This window comes from Chelonoidis abingdonii, chromosome 7 (assembly GCF_003597395.2).
Source record: "Chelonoidis abingdonii isolate Lonesome George chromosome 7, CheloAbing_2.0, whole genome shotgun sequence".
NCBI lineage: Eukaryota > Metazoa > Chordata > Testudines > Testudinidae > Chelonoidis > Chelonoidis abingdonii.
In genome coordinates, this window is record NC_133775.1 from 20,977,692 (window position 1) to 20,999,245 (window position 21,554).

Consider the following 21,554-nt stretch of genomic DNA (forward strand, 5'->3'; position numbering starts at 1 on the left):
CATAGAGGTAAGCACTCTATATAGCCTGGACGTGAGGATGTGTGTATAAGTTTTGTCAGTTCTTCCTGTGTAATATCCTGAAGATACAGCCTCTCCATCCGCACATCTTCAAACACCCTCTCCACTGCATTTGTCAAGGCCAATCTTGCCCCACTTATATCCATTCAAAACACTGCTGCAAAGGTCATTTTCCTGACTCATCATTTTGTCCAAATCACCCAGTATTAGCATCTCTCGCTGGCTCCTCTTTTTCCGTGCATCAAATGCAAGAGTATTTGCCTTCACTTTCAAGGCCTACCCCCACCCCCATTCACTTCCCTAGTCAATTCTGCCAACGGCTAGCTTTTGATGCCCATGTGTTCAGTTTTTGAAGGAGCACCTTCATGCTTTCGCCCCATGCTCCCTCTTACTCGCAGAAATAGTTCCCTACAAACACCTGCAAAGCTACTTCATTGATCTCTTTCAAGTTCTTAGTTAAAGCTCTCCTTTGCCATCAAGCCTACTCATACCCACAACTTCCAACACCACCCCCCAACTTGACAATGGACAGTCAGCTGGTACATCAACACCACTGCCAATCATTATTTCCTAGAACTCTCCCGTCCATCTGCTACATCTACCAATTATTTCTTGTCTTACAGGGCAGTGAACAGAGGCACGGATTATCTTTTTGTTCTGCGTTTGTACAGCACCCAGCACAGTGGGGCCCTGGTCCCTAACAGGACCCTCGTGCATGAGTTCAACCACCACCATAGATGTGATTTGCTGCAGGAAATGCCACTTCAGTTCTTTGTGTTTCTGGTGAGGAGTCTGAAGTCTCAGTTATCTTCCCCCAAGTACCAGAATTACAAAATGGAAAGTTAAAATTTCTCTCTCCTTCCCACCTCCCCTACTATTACTCAACCTCAGTTACCCACTCACGCAACCCACCAAGTCACAATTGTTAGCCCAGTGTCCACAACTCCTTAACACCTTATGGTAGTAGGGATTTCCCCCCACACCCAAACATTTTTTGTTCATGATACAGTGATTTAACTAAAAGTAAGTTCTGGAAGGGAAAACAAAACAAAAAACCAAACAAGCATTACAAGTCTAGTCTATTTTAAGAAATAATGTTTGTTAAAAATGAAACCACCAATGTAGACCCCAGGATTAATGACTATTTGGGATCCCAATTTCATTCCTTTGAGAACACACAGAGTCACTCTTGCCCTGGAGTCTCTGAAATCTGGTTTTATTGGCAGCATTCCCCTCTGCAAATCCCATCCACTTACTGTACACCCAACAGAAACCTGGTAATGCTGAAAGCTGTTAGAATTGGGTCCAGTTGCAAAAAGAGCTCATACAAACCAGCAATACCTACTTTTGGAGAGGCAAAAGAACATTTTAGCTTTCGGGTCTCTATCGCATGTGCCATTTCTTTCCATTCACTGAACATGTCATCACGATAGGCCAAGGACACATCAAGCGTAACTTCTGCATTGTCTTCTGCAAGAGTAACAACCAAGCTTATTATGAAAGGAACAGTATGCAACAAAAGAAGGTGAGAATACATATTTCAGAATATATAAAGGAGAAACTCTGATTTACATATGGTGATGGAAATCCCTCTACTCCAACTCATATGGACATTTACCCCCTATAGGATGTTCATCTATTCTCCAGTAGGAGTCCTAGAAGTCCAGGGTGACCAATCTTTGTTGGTCATGAGTGTTGGGTATTCTTTTCTATTTTTGTTAACTTCTAATCTTATGTAACACTGGTACTAGGGCACGCGCACACACACACACACACACACACACACACTCCAGCATCCCATATCAAGGCTTTGCTGCCTCATGACCCACTTCACCATGACTGCAATTGAATTTGTATTATAGCCATCGACAAAAGCAGAACTCTCACTCAGTAATGGGCCCTACCCCCACTTCATATGTGTGCATCTTAAGTATAGTAAGATAGAATGTGTTAAAAAAAACCTTAAATGGACATTCTCTTTTGCTTTTCTCCTGCTGTTATTCTTTTCATGTCCATTTTCACCATTTCTAACATCTCTCTCAGAAGATAATCTTTCTTCACGGCACACTTTGAAGCAGATGCAGAAAGTGGTGGACAGGCCTGGAGCAGTAGTAGTTCAAAGTACAGGTTACCATAAACAGCATCTGCTTTGAAATTCCCTAGAAGCGGAAAGTGGCATGGTTGCCAATAGACCAGATCAGAAATCTCACCATGTGATAAGTTGCCATGTGCATTCCATCTAATCTACCCCACTGAAGATGTTTAGAAAGGCCATTTATATACAAACCATGAACAGAGATGTTGTGCAAAAGAGATCTCAAAACAAAAGAAATCCACCTAATGCCACCCCACTTACGTAGCTCACATGGGTGCAGAGTTCCTTGTCAATCTGCTGCTAACATTCTTTTGAATCTCTGGCTCCAGCTATGGATACTATGCTCCTTTTGTGAAACTGAGCTTTACAGTTTACAAGGGATAAATATTTCAAATCTACAACAGAATAAGAACAGATTCTTGAAGCTCTGCTTGGCCTACGCCTTTGTCATCTTTTTCAGAGAGTTATGTTTTTGTTGGGATTATGTAATGGTACACTCATACAGAATGCTGGGAAGGGGTGTGGATGGGTTTGTGGTTTAGACTTGCTATTTATAGTGTGTTTGGAGGTGGCTTTCAAGCTTTAATGTGGTCGCCAACAGTTTTTTCCGAGCTGTTTTTGTCGCATGTGTGATGTGTCTTCCAGATCGATCATGAGTTCTGATACCCCAGAGCCATCTTTGCATTAGTTAGGTTTCCTTGAAATATGAATACACAAGCGCAGGTCCACTGTTTTAGTGTTTCAGCAAATAATGGCTAAATAGTCCAGTCAAACGTGGTCCCAAAAGCCCAGCCACACACTCCATTTTACAAAGCTATAAAAAAAAAAACAACAAAAAAAAAACGGGACATTCAGGACTTCAGTTCCGGTGGGAACAGTTTGCAAAAATGAAGTGGTTTTTAAAAATCTAACGCCCTGCTGCACTATCACTGGTCATGAAAACTAGAAAGCAAAAACTAGTATATTTTTGTCCAAGCCAAGAAAAATGCATAAAAAGAGAAAGTAAGATCCAGAATATATCTGAATTAAAGTTTTCAGAGTTTTATTAAGCAATAGTCTGGGATTACTGCACCCATCAGAGACGCAACCTGACGGAAGTGTCCCTTCAAATTGACAAGAACAGAAAGGTTCTCATATACACCAATACAGTATAAAGGAAGACTTGGATTCCCCACCTGGGTGCACTAATGACTCCTTTCACTGAAACCAGCTATTTTTTGGAGGAGAAAAAAAATAAAATTTCTGCTAAATACTTTAACTGTGAAAGGTTTGTAACTCTACTTGTACTGGCTATACTAACATCCTTAGACAGTTAACTGTTCTTTCATACTTTTTGTTCAGCTGGATAACATTGCTGATGTTCTTGCAGTTTTAAGGAAAAACACATACACACACAGTTAACATACTGTAGCATGGTATGGAAATTAGAGCAAAAGCAGACACCCCACTATGTTTGGCCACAAGACAAGGGAGTGGTTTTAAAACTGGATGTCAGATACAGGTCTCAAGAGTCAACAAGACAGATCAGAGAAGTGAACAAAGACTCCCCATCAACATATTACTCGCTTCTTGTAGTGCCCAATACACAGTATATGCTTTCTAAACAGAAAGAAGGCACAATATTTGTCCTGAGGAGTTAATACTTTAAAGTTGGAGGTGAACGGCGAAAGGGGCATTGGAAAAAAGGTTCAACGTACAAAGGTAGTCAAAATTGTCCTTCTTGGGTTAGTTAGTATAAGTTAATTGCCTATGAGAAATTTAGCATGGCAAAAAATTGCGTCTTCAAGGAGGGATTTAAATAGAGAGGGTAGGAACAGATGAAGTCACAAGAAATATTAAGACCTCTAAACAAAAGTCTGACCCAATTCGCCCTCTCATATTCCATGGAGGGCTCATCTTCTGGTGGTCTTATCTTCTCTACTCCTGGCTTTTGGGTGCCCCCATTCCAGATCCACATGGAGTGCTCTTTGGGCTCAGACAGCTGCAGGATGGGAACAGAGCCCATTCAAGATTGCACCAGGTACTTTTGGGGATGAGAATAAGGAGTCCATCCCCCAAAACATAAATCAGAACCAGGATAATAGGCAACACCTTCAAGGCTTGAGAGGCAACCACTCATCCTTCCTATGAAAGGGAACTGAAGAGTCATGTTTGGTAAGGGAAAGGTAACGACGAATGGAAGAGGGGGTAGTATCTTCTCCATACGTGAGGTAGAGAAAGACCAGGAGAGATTTCTCTTCCTGAATAAGAAGTTGGTGAGGAAGAGAGACAGGCAAGCTGCTGCTGAGTACCCATAAATATATTCAGCTTGTCAAAATATCAGTGTTCAGGGAATTAGTTATTCAGTTTCTCCATGTTGCATAGAGCTCTCCAGTTTTCAGAACCACGTATGGCTGCAAAAAACTGAGGTGGGTGGGGTCACATACAAACATGATATCCACCACCTCATTTAGGGTCAAAACGTGAGACTGGTCAGGCACCTATACCAGGCCACAGTATATAGTTAAGATTCAGATTAAGCATGCGTAGTTGTGAGGGTTTCCCTTCCACTTCCCCCACTGCATGCTCAGACTAGATGAACCTTCCATAGATGCACAGGACACTTGTGCACAGAAAAGGTGGTTATGCAATTCCATTGTCAACATAACAGGATGCTGTATGGATAATGGAGATTTCAGATCCTCATATAGCACCTCAGTTGTCAATATCAAGAGGTGGTAAATAATAATCTCACCTGCCCCACTGGATTATTCTGAAACACTCTCTAAATGAGAAAATAAACTTGTTAAACAGTAGGCAGTGTGCCAAGGAGGACTGTCTCCCGTTCCCATGTTTTCCTAAGGCTTCCAGCCAGTCACAGACTTCTCCATGACAGTTTCATGGACATCCATAAGAAAACTCAGGTCACAACTACAAGAGCCCTAAAGAAAGATGATGATTTAACTCTCCTTGCATTCCCCATGGCACATCTCAATATGTCTGGGATTTTGAGGCTAGAGATTCAGCTGCTATGAGCTGTCACCCAATTCCCTTTAAACTGTTATTAGTACAGATATCTTCACTCAAAAAAAGTCTAAAAATAGAGAAGTAATTTCACAGAATGGCAACAGATCTGTGCCAGCCACATACTAATAAAACAACCTGGAAAGACACTTGCAACTAGGAAAAACTGACAGTTTTAGCTGTCTGTTAATGCAAACAAAGGATGGAAGTACAAGCCAGCCAACCTAGGAAGAGAAAAGGGCCAGCTCTTACAAATCTCATTAGGAGCATACAGGGCTATATGGACTATGGTGTGATCTCCTTCAGAAAAAAGGAAGTGGTGATGGTAATTGTTTCCTCCATGCTGACAATACTGGAAACTTAAGTTATTGCATCTATTAGGATTTTTAAGATTCACTTCAAATGTGTCTCCTCATTTCCATCCCCCTCCTTTTTTTAAAAAAAATTAGGCTGAAAGTAGTTTAAGTCCTTCACAAGACAGTTAGGGAAAGTTACAGCTAAAGTCACACCATTGATTTTCTGTGTAATAAAATGCTTCCACCACCTCCTGCTTATAAAGGACATTTTATACACCAATTTCAAAATGTTTTCCTCATTTTACACATGTTGAAATGGAGGCAGAGCTCTCATGTGACTTGGTCAAGTTTACAGCAAGAGTTGGGAATAAAACCAAGCCCAAATGTAAATAGAAGTAAATCAGTTCTCTGCATAAAAGGTTAAATATAAAGTAGTCTGAGGAGGAGTGCTAATGTTCATTATTATAGATCAGTCTACAATGGCCCAGTCTTCCAGATGATGTACAAGAGGTGAAGCTTGATAAACTAGAAAGTCCTATGTCCAAGAAGGTACAGCAGACAAAAAAATAAAATACTGTGTCTAGTGATACAGCACATTCTCTCTCCTTCACGAAGCATTCAGCTATAACCAATGTGGTGGTGGCAGCAAGATGTGCAGACAGTTCTTTCTATTACTTAAGACTAGAGAGGACTGAGGATTGGAAACTTAAGTTGAAGGACTTAAATTATGAGAACAGATAGATTCACTTGCTTAATAGGTTTGCATTAGAAAGAGGATTTAAGCCGTTGTTGGAAGCGTATCCAACTTGGAATATTACATGCTGAAGGCAAACTTACTGCTGAAGGATCAAAGGCCAGAATGCATGAAAGTTTAGAAGAGCATAAGTGCAGGCAATGGCCTGCTAGTGCTGGGCTAAGTTGAGGCATGTGCACTGTAGGTCAGCCAAGAAACAGTTGGTTTGAAACCAGGTGTTACATGGTGGAATGAGCACTGATGAGCTGAGTGGCATTTTACCCGTTCCCAAAAAGTTTCCAGTGTTCTCCAACTCAATGACAAGAATAAAGATCTAATTGCACAGTAACAGAGTAACACTTCTAGTTCCAAAGAAGTCTTTTGTAGTGACTCTTAAACAAGCCATTTCTTGTGGTCAGAAACAAGATCCCCAGCAATGCTTCCCCCCTTAATTCTATCTCACTTTCAAGGTTGCTGCCAGCCAGCTAGATGTCAGATTACTGCATACAAACATTCCCTCAGAGAGTGTCATCCATCCTCCTGGTAACTAAACTCTTTCAACAGCTGTGTTATTGATGGAGACTGGCCAATGTTATTCACACAGAGCATTTGTTTCATACAGCTTATGTGAATGAGACTTAGTGCACTAAGATAAGACTGAAATTCTATTTGCAGTCGTACCTGCTTGACCAATTAAATGAACTATGCATGATGTATTTCAGTAGCCAAATACAGACCATGTTAACCACTTCAGCAGTTAACACTTCTTTGGCAGATTTCTCCATGCTCCCCATTTTTTGCAGAACAGTCAGTCAAACTGAGCAAGAGCATTTGTTGTTTTCAGTATTTGAGTAAACATTGCATTAAAAAGGAATAGTCTGTTTAGACCCAGAAATTAGCTTTTTTTTTTTTAAAAAAAAGAAAAAAAAAAAAAAAAAGAGAAAAGCCAAGCTCAGGCAGCTTTCCCATGCGAGTTGACAAACATAAGAGCAAACTGCTTTTTCTAAGTATCTGGATCCTTATCAAAGACCTAAATATGTTTCTAAAGATATGCATGAATAAGGCTTTCCTTTCTTCCGAAGGGCGTAATACCATCACTCCTGAAGGCATATTTTAGGGCTATTCAGTTTGTTTTGCTTTGAGAAAAATAAACCATCTTACAGAGTCCACTTGGGGCCACAGTATCATGACTAGCATTTCATCCTACCACAAGAAAGCCTGTTTAGTCAATGACCACGTTCTGAAGTTGTTTGACACACATGCCTGACTTGTGTTATTCTAAACAGTCAGCGATGCCTAGTGAGCAGAGTAATACTAAATAAACTGTGGTAGAACTATGACAGTCTCCCATTATCCTTGCCCTGCGGCTCAAGTGGCAAAATTTAGAACTCAAACTGGTCAGAAGAAAAGCCTATATCAAAAACAACATGAGTCACTGCAACCTTGTCACTGGAGCCCCACATTCACCAAACAAATATTGTATACATACCTCCTCCCAGAACCCGAATATCAGATTCCTCAAAATAATTCAACTCAGCCAGAAAATTTGAGTACAGAGAATTATTGCAAATATACTTTTGTTCAGCTCAAACAGCTTGCAGACCACTAGTGAAAAAGAGGTCCTGGCTTGTGCAGTGAACTGACCACCAGTTCAAGCAAGCATCATAAAGTTAGAGGGTCACTTGAGTAGAGATGAACATCCCCTTATCTTTCTCTGGTTTTCTGACCGTGCCTATGCAGATTTCAGTAGCCTTGAAAAGCTAAATTTATAAATGCAAAGGATGTATGCTCACTAGAAGAAAAAAGAAGTGTAGATTTAATACAGTTGATTTTAGCCTGGTTAGGAGTACTGCTGATTAGTTTGTAATAACACTATATAATAATTTTGGATATGGATCTTAGGGGAGCAACTGCCAAATGGTGTCAATGAAAATCAACCATGCATTTTACCATTGCAAAGTCTTTCAGAACGAGCCTTTGTAGGTGGGGCCAGCCCAGGTTATCATCCAAAAGTGTAAGGCTACTACATCCAGTAACAGAAAGGAGAGGATAGATTCATGTTCACTCAACAAAAGTAAGACTGAACATCACCTTGAGATCATTTCTGTTTTAAAATCGGATGGGGGGGGGGGGAAATCCACTCCACATTTGTGCTTGCAAAACTGAGGTTTGGCAAGGGAGGGAGTAAATAAAAAAAGGCTATTTCTGACTGCAGATCAGAATTATGCTTCAGCATTCTTTCTTGGGAGGGAGAGGAAGAAGAGGGTTCCTTATGTTAGCTTTCCTTCAACATGCTAGAGCTGTCCCTTCCCCACGATTTATTTTTCAATGAGAAGGGGCATCCCTAGCTCACACAATTTTAATAATTAACTGTTCTTTCCACTGACCATTCCAGCACTAGCATGCTGCTTAATAGCCCATCCAGTAAAATGCTGCACATCAGATTAAAATAGCACCATCTTGTTACCATCACTACCCCAACATAGTTTCTGGAACTTTAAAAATAAAAAAACAAAAACAAAAAAAAACCCAACACACTCCCATGCAGAGGGAGATAGTGGACCACAATTAGTGACCTTTGTTTTATGGATCAAATCCTAGTTCCACTTAGGGTATGGCTACACTTGCAACTTCAGCACTCCAGCGGCCGCGCTTTGAAGTTTCAAGTGTGATCACGGCGCCAGCGCTGGGAGAGAGCTCTCCCAGCGCTGCAGGTATTCCACCTCCCTGTGGGGATTAGCTTACAGAGCTGGGAGCTGCATTCCCAGCGCTGGGGCACTGTTTACACTGGTGCTTTACAGTGCTGTAACTTGCTGCGCTCAGGGGCGTGTTTTTTCACACCCCTGAGTGAGAAAGTTGCAGCGCTGTGAAGCGCCAGTGTAGCCAAGGCCTAAGTCAGTAGATTGTTGCCAGTGGACTTCAGTGGGAGCAGCATTAAAGCCCAAACAGTTTGTTACGTAGTAGATCTGGCAAAGGGGAATTTGGAGACGACACTGCTCTTACCAGAGTCGCTCCCTTTTATATTGTTGGGAGATATTTTGAATTTTCCCCATGATTAAATAAAAATTTTTATACACAGTAAACACATACATTGACAGAGCTTCAGGACATTAAAATTCTCCTTAAGATGATGGTTTCAAAAGGGAACAGTGTTTATATGTTCTCACTGTTAGTACGTACCCCATGTAACTCAACTTTGTCTATACAGACAATTAAAATACATTTTATTTAACTATTTTAGAAGTTTTTATTACATACACCTCAATGTTTTCTTGTACTGATCAAGCATTTTGGGGGATACATACAGCATGACATACGACAGACAGTGACATACTTATCTCATTATTTTTCTTGAATGCAATGTCCAGCTGCAGGATAACAAGTATGAACTGGAACCAGGGACTCATCTCCTTGTTGGGGAGGGGGATGTGAACAGCAAACACAATGTCATTGGCTTCTATTTGTCTGCTCATTGCCTCGTCAAGATCTCGGATCTTCTCACACGGGTTGGAACCCCAAGGCATTAGCCACTTGGTTTTGTGGTGGTTTTTCCGTACATCTACACATTTTATTGACACGTAGTGCATAGCTGTAGTGGGACTTGGAGCTGAAATTGAAACAAGCCACATTTTTAGTCATGTAACATGTTAAAGATTCTAACAGTTTATGAACCCAGATTATCCTCAACCCCACAGAAAAGTAAAGGAGGCATGTTACATCAGAGCAGTCATTGCTATTAGCCTTTTAAAAATACTTTAGGAATCCTTTCGAAGTACACAAGAAGCAACACAGTAGTTAAGTAAAGAAGTTTCTAGGTGAGAAAGTTTTAGCCTTGTTCTACTGACTAGGCATACCAGTGGCACTTTGCATCACATGGTGGAGTAGCCACTGGTGACTATGAGGGCCACTTCTAATGAAGGCCAATGGAAGTGAGGTGCAGAATGTAGCACATCTATCCACTGGACCAGGCAGTGTTGTCCAACTTATGGCCCTTCAGAGAGAATAAAGAAAATGTGGACTGAAAAGTCATTCTATAAAGCTGTGTGCTGTGATTTTACTGTATCAGTTGGTACATGGCATAGTGGAAGAACTTAGATGCGGATGTGCCACCTATGCATTTCCAGCTTCTTTAGCAGAAAGAGGCAATTACAGATTTTCAAAACCTAGCCTCTTTATTGTGCTTGTAATTATTTGAGAGATAAAACTAGCTGGAGGCTCATATTAGACATATTGTTGTGTAATATCTTGTACATCTAGGTATTTGCCCAAGGAGATTTCTAACATAAGAAGGGAGGCCAGGATGAGGCATCATAAAAAACAAAAAGCCACAAACATCCCAGCTTACTTTATCTAGCTAGAATACATATCGCTCCTAGCTCTTACATGCAAAGCCCTTCCTTGCCTTTAGCCTTATTTCTGCAGAGAGAAATTTGAATGCAAGTTGTTTTTAAATTGCCTCAGCATGGTTTAGGCAGCTGAATGGATGGAGCTTGAGATTAGACACCGTTTGGCTCCATCCACCCCAGTTGGTTAAGCCATGTTACCACATTTTAATCCAAATTAGTTTTCAAACCAGTGCTTGTGATAATCCAGAAGTAGTAATATTAACTAGTGACTTCCATTCATGGCAGCAGGTGTCTAGTAGACACCATCACTCCCAGGAAATTTTGATCGATGGGCTTTACAAACCAGGAGCAAAAGGGTTTATTGCACTTTTTGTAGCTTGCTAGAAATGCCACCTTAAAAGTCTTTGCAGTCACTAATTCAAGTTTCTACAGATGTGTAATACTTGCTTCCAGTGCAGCTGGGGCCAGAGATCTCACTGTGGCCCTTCAACAAGATTTCACAATGCCTTTTCACAACAGTTAGCAACTCAGCCATGGTCAACACTATAGGGTTAGGTCGAATTTAGCCACGTTAGGTTGATTTTATAATGGACGTGTGTGCTGCACATCCACTAGAAAACTGCAGCCCCTCTTTTTAAATGGCAAACCCAATCGGCATTGCTTGGTATGGGAAAGGAGGGCGCTGCAGTTGGAAAACACATTCCCACATGTTAAGAAGGTGTTAGAAGCCAAACCCGCGTACCCTTTGGCTTACCATGGCTGCCTGGAAACCAAATTCTGTTGCTCAGCTGTGTGTGATGGGTCACCATACCAGCAGGCACTCAATATAAAAAAAAAAAAAAAAAAAAAGGTAAAATGCGACCTTGCACCTAAAGCATATGTGCTGTCTGCTGTGAATTGCTTGATTCACTGTGAAAGAAAGAGTCTCCCTTTTGTTCTTAGAAATGTATTGTCTTAAATTTTACTCTCCCTTTTTATTCCCTTGCAGGTGCAAATGTTTCTATGCTCCCCTTATCTCCATCCCTGAGGTTAACATACACATACAAAAAAAAAAAAAAATGCATTCACAATGACATGTTTTCTGAGCTCATGCAGTCCTCCTGCACTGATAGGGCACAGCTGAATGCATGGAGGCATTCAGTGGCACAGTCCAGGAAAGCATTAAGTGAGCGCAATGAGAAGGGGAAGGATGCAATGCTGAGGCTAATGGGGCAGCAAATGGACATGGTCAGGCATCTGGTGGAGCTGCAGGAAAGCCAACAAGAGCACAGACCGCCGCCTGCATCTGCTGTACAACCACCTGCCCTCCTTACCAAGTTCCATATCCTCCTCACCCAGACGCCCAAGAATGTGGGTGGGAGGCTCCGGGCACCCAGCTACTCCACTCCAGAGGATGGCCCAAGCAACAGAAGGCTGTCATTCAAACAGTGCTTATTGTAGCCACACTACAAATAAATAAATAAATGTGGCCTTGTCCTTTCCTACTCCCTCACCTCACTCTACCCAACCCGGGCTATCTTGTCAGTTATCTCCTTAAAAAAAACAAACACCCACAATGAAGTGGGTGGGTTTTCCATCAAGAAGAAACACAACTGTCACACTGTAGCCTGGCCAGTCACAAAACTGGTTTTCAAAGCCTCTCCGATGTGCAGCGCATCTACCTGTGCTCTTCTAATCACCCTTGTGTCTGGCTGTTCAAAATTGGCAACCAGACGACTTGCCTCAACCTCCCATCCCACCGTAAATGTCTCCCCCTTACTCTCACAGATATTATGGAGCACACAGCAAGCAGTAACAACAATGGGAATATTGGTTGAGCTGAGGTCTAACCTAGTCAAACAGCACCAGCAAGCTTTTAAATGTCCAAAGGCACATTTTACCACCATTCTGCACTTGCTCAGCCTATAGTTGAACTGCTCCATACTACTGTGCAAGCTGCCTGTGTATGGCTTCATTAGCCATGGGAGCAAGCAGTAGGCTGTGTCTCCAAGGATAACCATTGGCATTTCAACATTCCCAACAGTAATTTTCTGATCTGGGAAGTCCTTTCTTGCAGCTGCTCAAACAGCCCAGAGGTCCTAAAGATACGAGTGCCATACACCTTTCCCAGCCATCCCACGTTGATGTCAGTGAAATGTCCCTTGTGATCCACCAGTGCTTGCAGCACCATTGAGAAGTATCCCTTGCGGTTTATGTACTGGTTGGCAAGGTGGCCCGGTGCCAAGATAGGGATATGCGTTCCATCTATCGCCCCACCAAAGTTAGGGAAACCCACTGCAACAAAGCCATCCACTATGACCTGCACATTTCCCAAGTCACTACTCTGGATAGCAGAATGTCAGTAATTGCGTTGGCTGCTTGAATCACAGCAGTCTCCACAGTAGGTTTGCCCACTCCAAATTGATTCCCGACTGACCGGTAGCAGTCAGGCATGGCAATCTCCACTCGTTTCTCAACTGTCAGGCAGCTCTCATCTTGGTATTCCTGCACTTCAGGGCAGGGGAAAGAAACTCAGAGTTCCAGGAAAGTGGCCTTATGCACGTGAAAGTTTCACAGCCACTGAGAATCATCCCATACCTGCAACATTATGTGGTCCCATCAGTCTGTGGTCGTTTGCCGGGCCCAGAATCAGCATTCCACTGTATCAATCAGCCCCACTGCTGCCATGATGTCCCAACTACCACGGCCCATACTTTCAGGAACGTCTGTGTCCATGTCCTCCTCACAATCATCCTCATGCTGCTGTCTCTTAGCCAGGTTCTGCACATACTGCAGTATAATGCGCGAGGAGTTTACAATGCTCGCAACAGCAGTGGTGAGCTGAGCGGGCTCCATGCTTGCCATGCTATGGCGTCTGCACAGGTAACCCAGGAAAAAAGGCACAAAATGATTGTCTGCAGTTGAATGCTCAGTCTGCAGAGCTACACTATACACTTATGCAACCTTTAGACCATAGTAGCCACCCATCAACCTACGTCTGCTGGATAGTTTCCTATACGCTGCAGGAGTTGGGAGAGGAGAGATCTACATGTCTTCAAAATTAGGTATCCAGACGTGTTCCTACAGTGTGGAGAAACTCCCTGCCCAACCCAAGGCAGCAACACCACATTAGGTCTGCAGCATTCAAGATCTTGCATCAAATCACAGCACTGGAAGGAACCTTGAGAGGTCATCTAGGCCAGTCCCCTGCACTCGAGGCAGGACTCAGCATTATCTAGACAAGAGGTGGGCAAGCTTTTTGGCCTGAGGACCTCAGAGTTCTGAAACTGTATGGAGGGTTGGGAAGGCTATCCTCCCCAAACAGCCTGGCCCCCCACCCCTTATCTGCCCCCCCCCATCAGGCCCCACTCACCCCCTGCCATCCCCTCATGGTCCCGCCCCCATGCACCTCCAGGGCCAACCCCATGACTCTGATCCCTAACTGCCCCAACCCCTATTCACAGCCCTGCCACTGACAGGCCCCCTGGAACTCCCACACCTATCCAACCGCCCCCTGCCCCTTATCCAAGGCTCTCCCCACCCCAGAGCAGCAGGACTGGCAGCTGTGTTGCCTGGCCAGAGCTAGCAACGCTGCTGTGCAGCCTAGAACACCGGGGGAGGCCGGCAGGAGCTCGCAGCCCCGCTGCCCGGAGTGTTGCCAGTGCGGCAAGCTGAGACTGTGGTGGGGGCGGGGGAGGAGAAACACGACAGCATGGGAGGGGTTGGGGGCTAGCCTCCCCAGCTGGGAGCAAAAAGGGCCGGGCAGAACAGGACAGTCCCATGGGCTGGATGCGGCCCGCAGGCTGTAGTTTGCCCACCTCTGATCTAGACCATCCCTGACAGATGTTTGTCTAACCTGCTCTTATAGAATCTCCATCATGGATGTTTAACCTCCCTAGGCAATTTATTCTAGTGCTTAAGAGGTTTTCTAGACCCTTAATCATTTTTGTTGCTTTTCTCTGGCCTCTCTCCAATTTTTCCACATCTTTCCTGACATGTTGTGTCCATTTCTGGGCACCACACTCCAGCTGAGGCCTACTCAGCATGGATTAGAGCATAAGAATTACTTCTCATGTCTTAGCTTACAACAATCCTGTGAATACATCCCAGAATGAGGTTTGCTTTTTACAGTGTGCACAACAGTTTTATACTGTTGACTCATTTTTAGTTTGTGATTCACTATGACCCCCAATTCGCTTTCTGCAGTACTCCTTCCTAGGCAGTCATTTCCCCATTTTGTACATGTGCAACTGATTGTTCTTTCCTCAGTGAATTTTATTCTATATATACACATACACACCTCAGATCATTTTGAATTTTAATCCTATCCTCCAAAGGACTTGCAACTCCTCCCAGCTTTGTATCATTTGCAAACATTATAAGTGTACTCTCTATACCATTTCTAAACCATTGATGAAGATATTAAACAGAACTGACCCCTGTGGGACCCTCCTATATGCCTCTCCAGCTTGACTGTGAGCCACTGATAACTACTCTCTGGGAATGGTTTTCCAACCAACCAGTTACACACCCACTTTATAACAGCTCCATATAGGTTGTATTTCCCCATTTTATGCCCAAGAACACAGGGGTCAGAAGAATATAGCTTCTCTCTCACCTTTGTGAAGAGATATGGCAGCAGATTAGTTGAATGGAGAAAAGAATGCATAGAAATTGCCTCTGAGTTCAGTTGGTATATGAGAGAGAGAGACCTATCAAATGAAGATCAGCATATTGCCAGTAAAAATACTGTTTCTTTAAAGACTATTAGGAGAAGTTTCTCAAATTTACACTCCCCATGTTCAGCTACCACATTAATAAGTTACCCAAGAGGCTTATATTCCAACAAATATTTATCCTTCAAGATTAAGCAGAAACTGGGCCATGCAGCAAAGTAAAAAGTGCTCAATTTATTAGGTAAGCAGATAAACACAGGAGTGTGACTGCACAGTGGGATCAAAATAAGATTAGCTGGTCGAAAGGGAATAAATGGATTCAGCTCCAGGTACCTTCAACAACAACAGATGAACTGAATATTATTGGTCATGGCAATTTACTTTGCCCACATTCCCCTTCAATATGTCCCAGTGAGCAAGTCTCTGTGTCAAGCACATACTCATAATCAGTAGCTGATAAATAAGATGGTCACGAACCTCATCATGCAGATGAGATAATGACCTGCTCTGATTAACTGAATCAAACCATATTGCTAGGGTAAAACTGTATCTCTTGCTGCTGGATCACAACTTTCAAAAAAAGAAAGCAGCAAGTTGGACAGTACAATGAGTGTCAAGCTACTGTACCATCTGGAAGACATCCATTAATTTAATAGTTTCTAGCCCTGAAATTCAGTGCTGCTGCATTCGTTGTTCCCCGCCCCCCTTGCCCTAGCCCCCAGAACTGATCTGACTTCCCTATGTGTCAGTGAGCGAGTCATAGACACACAGACCCGTTACACTACAGCTATAACCAGTTCAGAGGACACACACAATTATAACTTGGATAAAGAGCTCAAGTGTAGATGGGACTTAACCCAACCCTGTTATGCAGGGAGGGCTGTAGTGTAGACAGCATACAGAAACCAAATTACATTGGATTGTCATTGTATTCACACCCCATGGCCTTTTCTACATTATGCTGTTTTCCCCCCCATGAAACAGTAGGGGAAATTTTCCCCATACTAAATAAACTTCCCCCTACTGTTCCTCACACCTTCATGTCAACTGTTTGAAATGGGCCACCTTGATTACATTGGCCTCATTACCGCTACCAAAGTGATTTTTTCCCCCTGTTGATAATAGCCCACTTCCACTTTAATTGAATTGTCTCATTAGCACTGACACACATGCCCCTTGGTAAGACAAATCCCATCTTTTCATGTACTACACACACACACTTTCCACTCCATGCATCTGATGAAGTGGGTTTTAGCCCACAGAAGTTTATGCCCAAATAAACTTGTTAGTTTAAAGGTGCCACAAGTATTCTTCATTGTTTGTCTTCAGAGTTATTCCTGATTTACACTAATCTGAGGTGAAAAAAAAAGTCACTCCCTTTGTCTTAAAAGATAAATAAAACAGACAGATGAAACCCCAATCAAGTCCTTCAGTATTGGATGTAGGAATCAAAGGATGTGATGTGTTTGGGGGTTTTAAAAGCTTCCCCCTCCCCTTAAAACAAAACCGGTATTTCCAACATCACTGCTATGCAAAACAATCAATAATACTTGTGTCAAAGTAGTTCTGTCATGTTTCTAGTGTCACCTGAGAAATAAATACTTTAAAGGGATAGCTCAGTGGGTTGAGCATTGGCCTGCTAAACCCAGGGTTGTGAGCTCAATCCTTGAGGGGGCCACTTAGGAATCAGGGCAAAAAATTGTTCCTGCTAGTGAAGGCAGGGGACTGGATTCAATGACCTTTCAAGGTCCCTTCCAGTTCTAGGAGATTATAATAATTGGAGACATACCAAAGAACTCAAACCCCTGGATTAAGTGGAACTGGAATCATTCTCATATAGACTTTAAGGTCAGAAGGGACCATTATGATCATCTAGTCTGACCTCCTGCACAGTGCAGGCAACAGAATCTCACCCACCTACTCCTGTAACAAACCCATAACCTATGTCTGAGTTATTGAAGTCCTCAAATTGTGGTTTGAAGACCTCAAGCTGCAGAGAATCCTCCAGCAAGTGACCCATGCCCCAGGCTGCAGAGGAAGGCGAAAAACCTCCAGGGCCTCTGCCAATCTGCCCTGGAGGAAAGTTTCTTCCAACCCCAAATATGGCGATCAGTTAAACCCTGAGCATGTGGGCAAGACTCACCAGCCAGAACCTAGGAAAGAATTCTCTGCAGTAACCCATCTAACATCCCATCACAGACCACTGGGCATACTTACCTGCTGATAATCAAAGATCAATTGCCAAAATTAGGCTTCCCCTCCATAAACTTATCAAGTTTCGTCTTGAAGCCAGATATGTCTTTTGCCCCCACTAGTCCCCTTGGAAGGGTGTTCATATTCCTGCAGTCTTGTGATACACAGTAGGAATTATTTTCCAGAGTGGGAAGTGGCAGAAGAAAAACTGAACCAGGAAAAAAGTTGGGCTTTTCACAGCATTTGGGCATTTCATGAAGCATGCAATCACTTCCAGATTGTGTTTAGAAGCACCAAAAACAAACAAACATTCTCTACATACAAAGCAGCAAACATGTCAGGGAAACTATACCATCTGTGGCATATAAAAAGGAGGAGAGGACCAGCTAACATTAAATGAAAACATTCTTGCTGCTTCTGCCTAACCGAAGTCGGGGGGGGGATAAATAAATAAATAAATAAAAAAAGACAGGCTCTAGTATTAATTGATTATGGAAATTGTGGCATTACAAAAATGTTGCATTATTTTGTTAAAAATAAAAAACAATTTTTCCTCTTTACACCCAACTGCCATTAGTATAAAACAAAATCAAAAATATCCCCCAAAAGACTTATAATATATGCCACATTGTCTCTAGATACAGGACGTTTAGAGTAAATCAGGTTATTATGACCAGAAGGGAAAGAGTTTGCATTGGCCCCAATCCAGGAAAGAATCTAAAAGAACATGCTTAACTTTAAGCTTGATTTCAGTGGGATGTAAGGACCATCTTAAATAGCGATTACCTAAATTAGGGTCATGGGTTCTAAGATTCAAAACATCTCAGTTTAATAAATGCTTGCCCTAGTACACAAAGAGAAATAAGAAATGTGCAGGCATTTATCTTGTCTCCCACTAGTTCACTTCTAATGGTCGTTACAATTGGCAACTGAGCTGCAATGATTAGCCTCTCAGAAGAGCAAGGCAATCAAGATGTTCCTTAAATGTTATATTCCTTTCCTCCTGGACCACCACCACCACGCCTCACCCATTAAAACACACACACACACACACACACACACCCCAATATTTGAAAAAAGGTAGTGACATCAGCTTGCATTCTGGTTCATCCATGGAGCTCTCTGGCATTCTCAAAATATTGCTACACTTGGTAAGTGCTGGAAGTCATAATAGGTCTAAAATATTATGACAAGTATTTACAGTATAAGGCTATATCTAGATGTGTATTATACCAAATAAACTAAACCAGAAGAGTCACTACAAACCAGAACACTCCATGATTCTTCATAACAACCAGTTCACTATAGTCTGATCTCACAGTAAATGCCCACTAGATCATTCCTAACACAGTGCTAGTTTAACAGCTGATACCCAGCTTTCTGAAGCATTAGGAGGGGATGTAGTATTAATATAAAAGATACTCTGTTGCACTGATTTCAGTTATCCAGTTTTCTGAACTCAGAGCTAGAGCTGGTCAGAGAAGTATTTTCTGAAAAAATAGATGTTCCTTTTGATTTGTTTCATTGAAACACCAGAATTTTTTTTAAGTGAAAAATTTTCCACATAAATGTTTGGGTTTTTTTTCAGATTTCCCAAACTAACCTTTTTGTATACCAAACAAACAAGTTGACTAGCTTTACTCAATCATTACAGATGTCAACAAGTGCCCTTGGGATATGAAAATATAAATGGAAACCTCATCTAAGATTATTTGGAGGGTGTTTTGAATCTTACTCTCTCAACTATTTACATATTTTCACTCTATCACCTAGACGGGGGACGGAAAAAAAAAATAGCATGCAGAATGCCAGTAAGCCATGCCAAAACTTCTGCAGGAAGAAAGTGACTTGGTAAGTGTGGTCATTTTAAATATGAAAGAAGACGGCTAGACTCAATGCAGACTCAGCTGGTACAGAATTCTATTTTCATGAGGTCACCATTAGCTTTCAACAACCGGCAAAGATCTTGCTGGTAATGCTTTTTGATAGGTTGATTTACTCAGGACATAATAAAACCCACATGCAAATTGCAGTAGTTCCAATTACACAGCAAGGTTTAGGAATTCACAGGACAAAATCTTGGTCAGTCTGATTTTTGTAATTAGCTGGAACACACATGCCAGCAAGCCCAAACACCGATAAAATGGCTCAAGAATCAGAGACATCACATATTTACACATTACACACAAGTCTACTTGCACAATTTTTAAAAGTTAGTACTGTCCCTTTGGGTCTATTTGACTGAGCTGATTTGTAAAATTAGAGTTTGTTATAAATCTAAAGTTATTATAACTGACAAGAACAAGGCCTGGTCTACACTGATTTCCCCCCCCCCCCCAGATCACAACTATAAATTGCTCTCAAAAGGTGTGAAAAGTCCAAACTGATCATAGGTAATTAAGCTGATCTAAGTCCCCATGCAGACAGTGCTAGGTCTGCAAGAATTCTTCCATCAACCTAGCTACTGTTTCTTGGAGAGATAACAGGGGGGACAGTACGTACACTGGAGCCCTACAGCACTGCAGCTGTGCCCCTGTGGTGCTTTAAATGTAGAGAAGCCCCAAGGTGCTCATTAGGGGAAGAAGTGTGTGTTATTCCAAGAGCAGGCTGGACAGTTGAAGCTCAAAAAAAAAAAAAAAAAAAAAAAAAAAAGAGGGAAGTCTTTTGGGGGTAGGGGGCTACTACCGTCAATTTTATTTCAAAACGTTATTTGCAGGTACTTGGCTTAGCTGATCTGTTTCTCAGTTCATCCCATATATGCAGGACTAATCAGGGTAGGGCAAGTGGGGCAGCCACCCCAGGCACAAAGTCATGGGGGCAGAAAAATGTTGGCAGGGGGAAACCAGCAGGAGGCGCAAATATGCTTGCTGTCACTAGCTGCTAAAATGTTTAGTTACAGCTCTGAATACATGTGTTTGATCTGGGAAGATTATTAAAGGCAGTTGCCTACAAACAGATCACACAAACTTTTGATCTTTCTGTTACAAAGATACCTTTCGTTGTCTTTGGCATAAAGGGGCATCAGGGCATGATATAGGTCTGTACGCCCTCCACTATTAAAAAACAAAAACATCAATCTCCTCAGACATATACTGCCCCTGCCTCCAATAGTCCCTGCACTGCATTCCATCTATTCACTACTTCCACAGGCCCCACTAGGGAGCCATGAGAAGCAAAGTATAGGTGATCACTGCCCCAGCAAAAACAAATCCCTGATAAGTCTATGGTTAAAAATCAAGAAATAGGTTTTTAAAAGGCAACTTTGTGTCCGTGATTATGTAACAGATTTGTATCTTTGTGTCTCCTATCACCCCATTAAACACACACCTTAGCAGTAGAGTGTTAAATTCCTTTAGCCCCACGACAAGACAGTAACGTAGCACTGATGACTAACAAAAAATAGCAGCTTTGCATGAAGAGTTTGAATTCTAGTTTTGTGGGTTAAAAAAAAAAAAAAAGCAGTCAGATGTTTCAGACAAGCTCTCCTGGAGCTTTTATACACACTGTAAGGTCTTTGGGTTTGATTTAAAGCAGGCATTTCTGAATTAAGAGGGATCGTCATTTCTACTTTAATGTTTCCTGCTTTGACGCAACTCATTATAGCCTTAAATATATGTTTTCATTGCTGGCTGATTATGATTTTAGATACTTGGCCTGCAACCTCAGATATCTCCCCAGCCAAAGTTATAGCTTTGAGAAAGACGATACACACTCTCTATTTCCTGTCAGGAACTGAACACCAAACAAGCACTGACACTTGGCTTACGTTACTTGTTTGGCTCAGATCCCATTAAATTCGAGAAAAAGTGTTGAACCAAGTGGAGAAAAATGCTTTGTGAAACTGCAACCAAGTCAACCAACAGTATTACAAAGTGCTATGCAAAACAACTCTACCATCAAGAGATTCCAGTTAAATATTGGTGCCAAGATGCTGTTTTTAACCATACAGTTTTACATGCTTGCATTTGGTTCAGCTGTATATGTGCCTTAGTGTATTTCAGTAGAAAGGTAATTAAAAAAATATGACATTTCTGAGCATAAGAGTGTGGTATTGTTGCCCGAGTTCTACAATTGCTGTTGTAATGAAAAAACAAATGCAGTAATTCAGGGGTCCCCAATGCAGTGCCTGCAGAGGTGTCACCGCCAAAAATTGGTGGCATTTCGGCGGTGACACCTCTGGTTGGCACAGCTTGTTGGTGGCAACATCTATTGACA

The 21,554-nt window shown here is 42.2% G+C and overlaps 1 protein-coding gene across 1 annotated transcript in view; it reads right to left on the reverse strand.

The window, feature by feature from the left end:
* LOC116819894 (protein wntless homolog) overlaps window positions 1-21,554 on the reverse strand; it is a 60,702-nt gene that overhangs the window by 17,255 nt on the left and 21,893 nt on the right. Inside the window, exons 2-3 of the mRNA XM_032771960.2 lie at window positions 9,480-9,752; window positions 1,364-1,488 (exon numbers count right to left, since the gene is read on the reverse strand). Coding sequence (XP_032627851.1) covers window positions 1,364-1,488; window positions 9,480-9,752 — 398 coding nt within the window. The remainder of the gene's footprint in view (window positions 1-1,363; window positions 1,489-9,479; window positions 9,753-21,554) is intronic.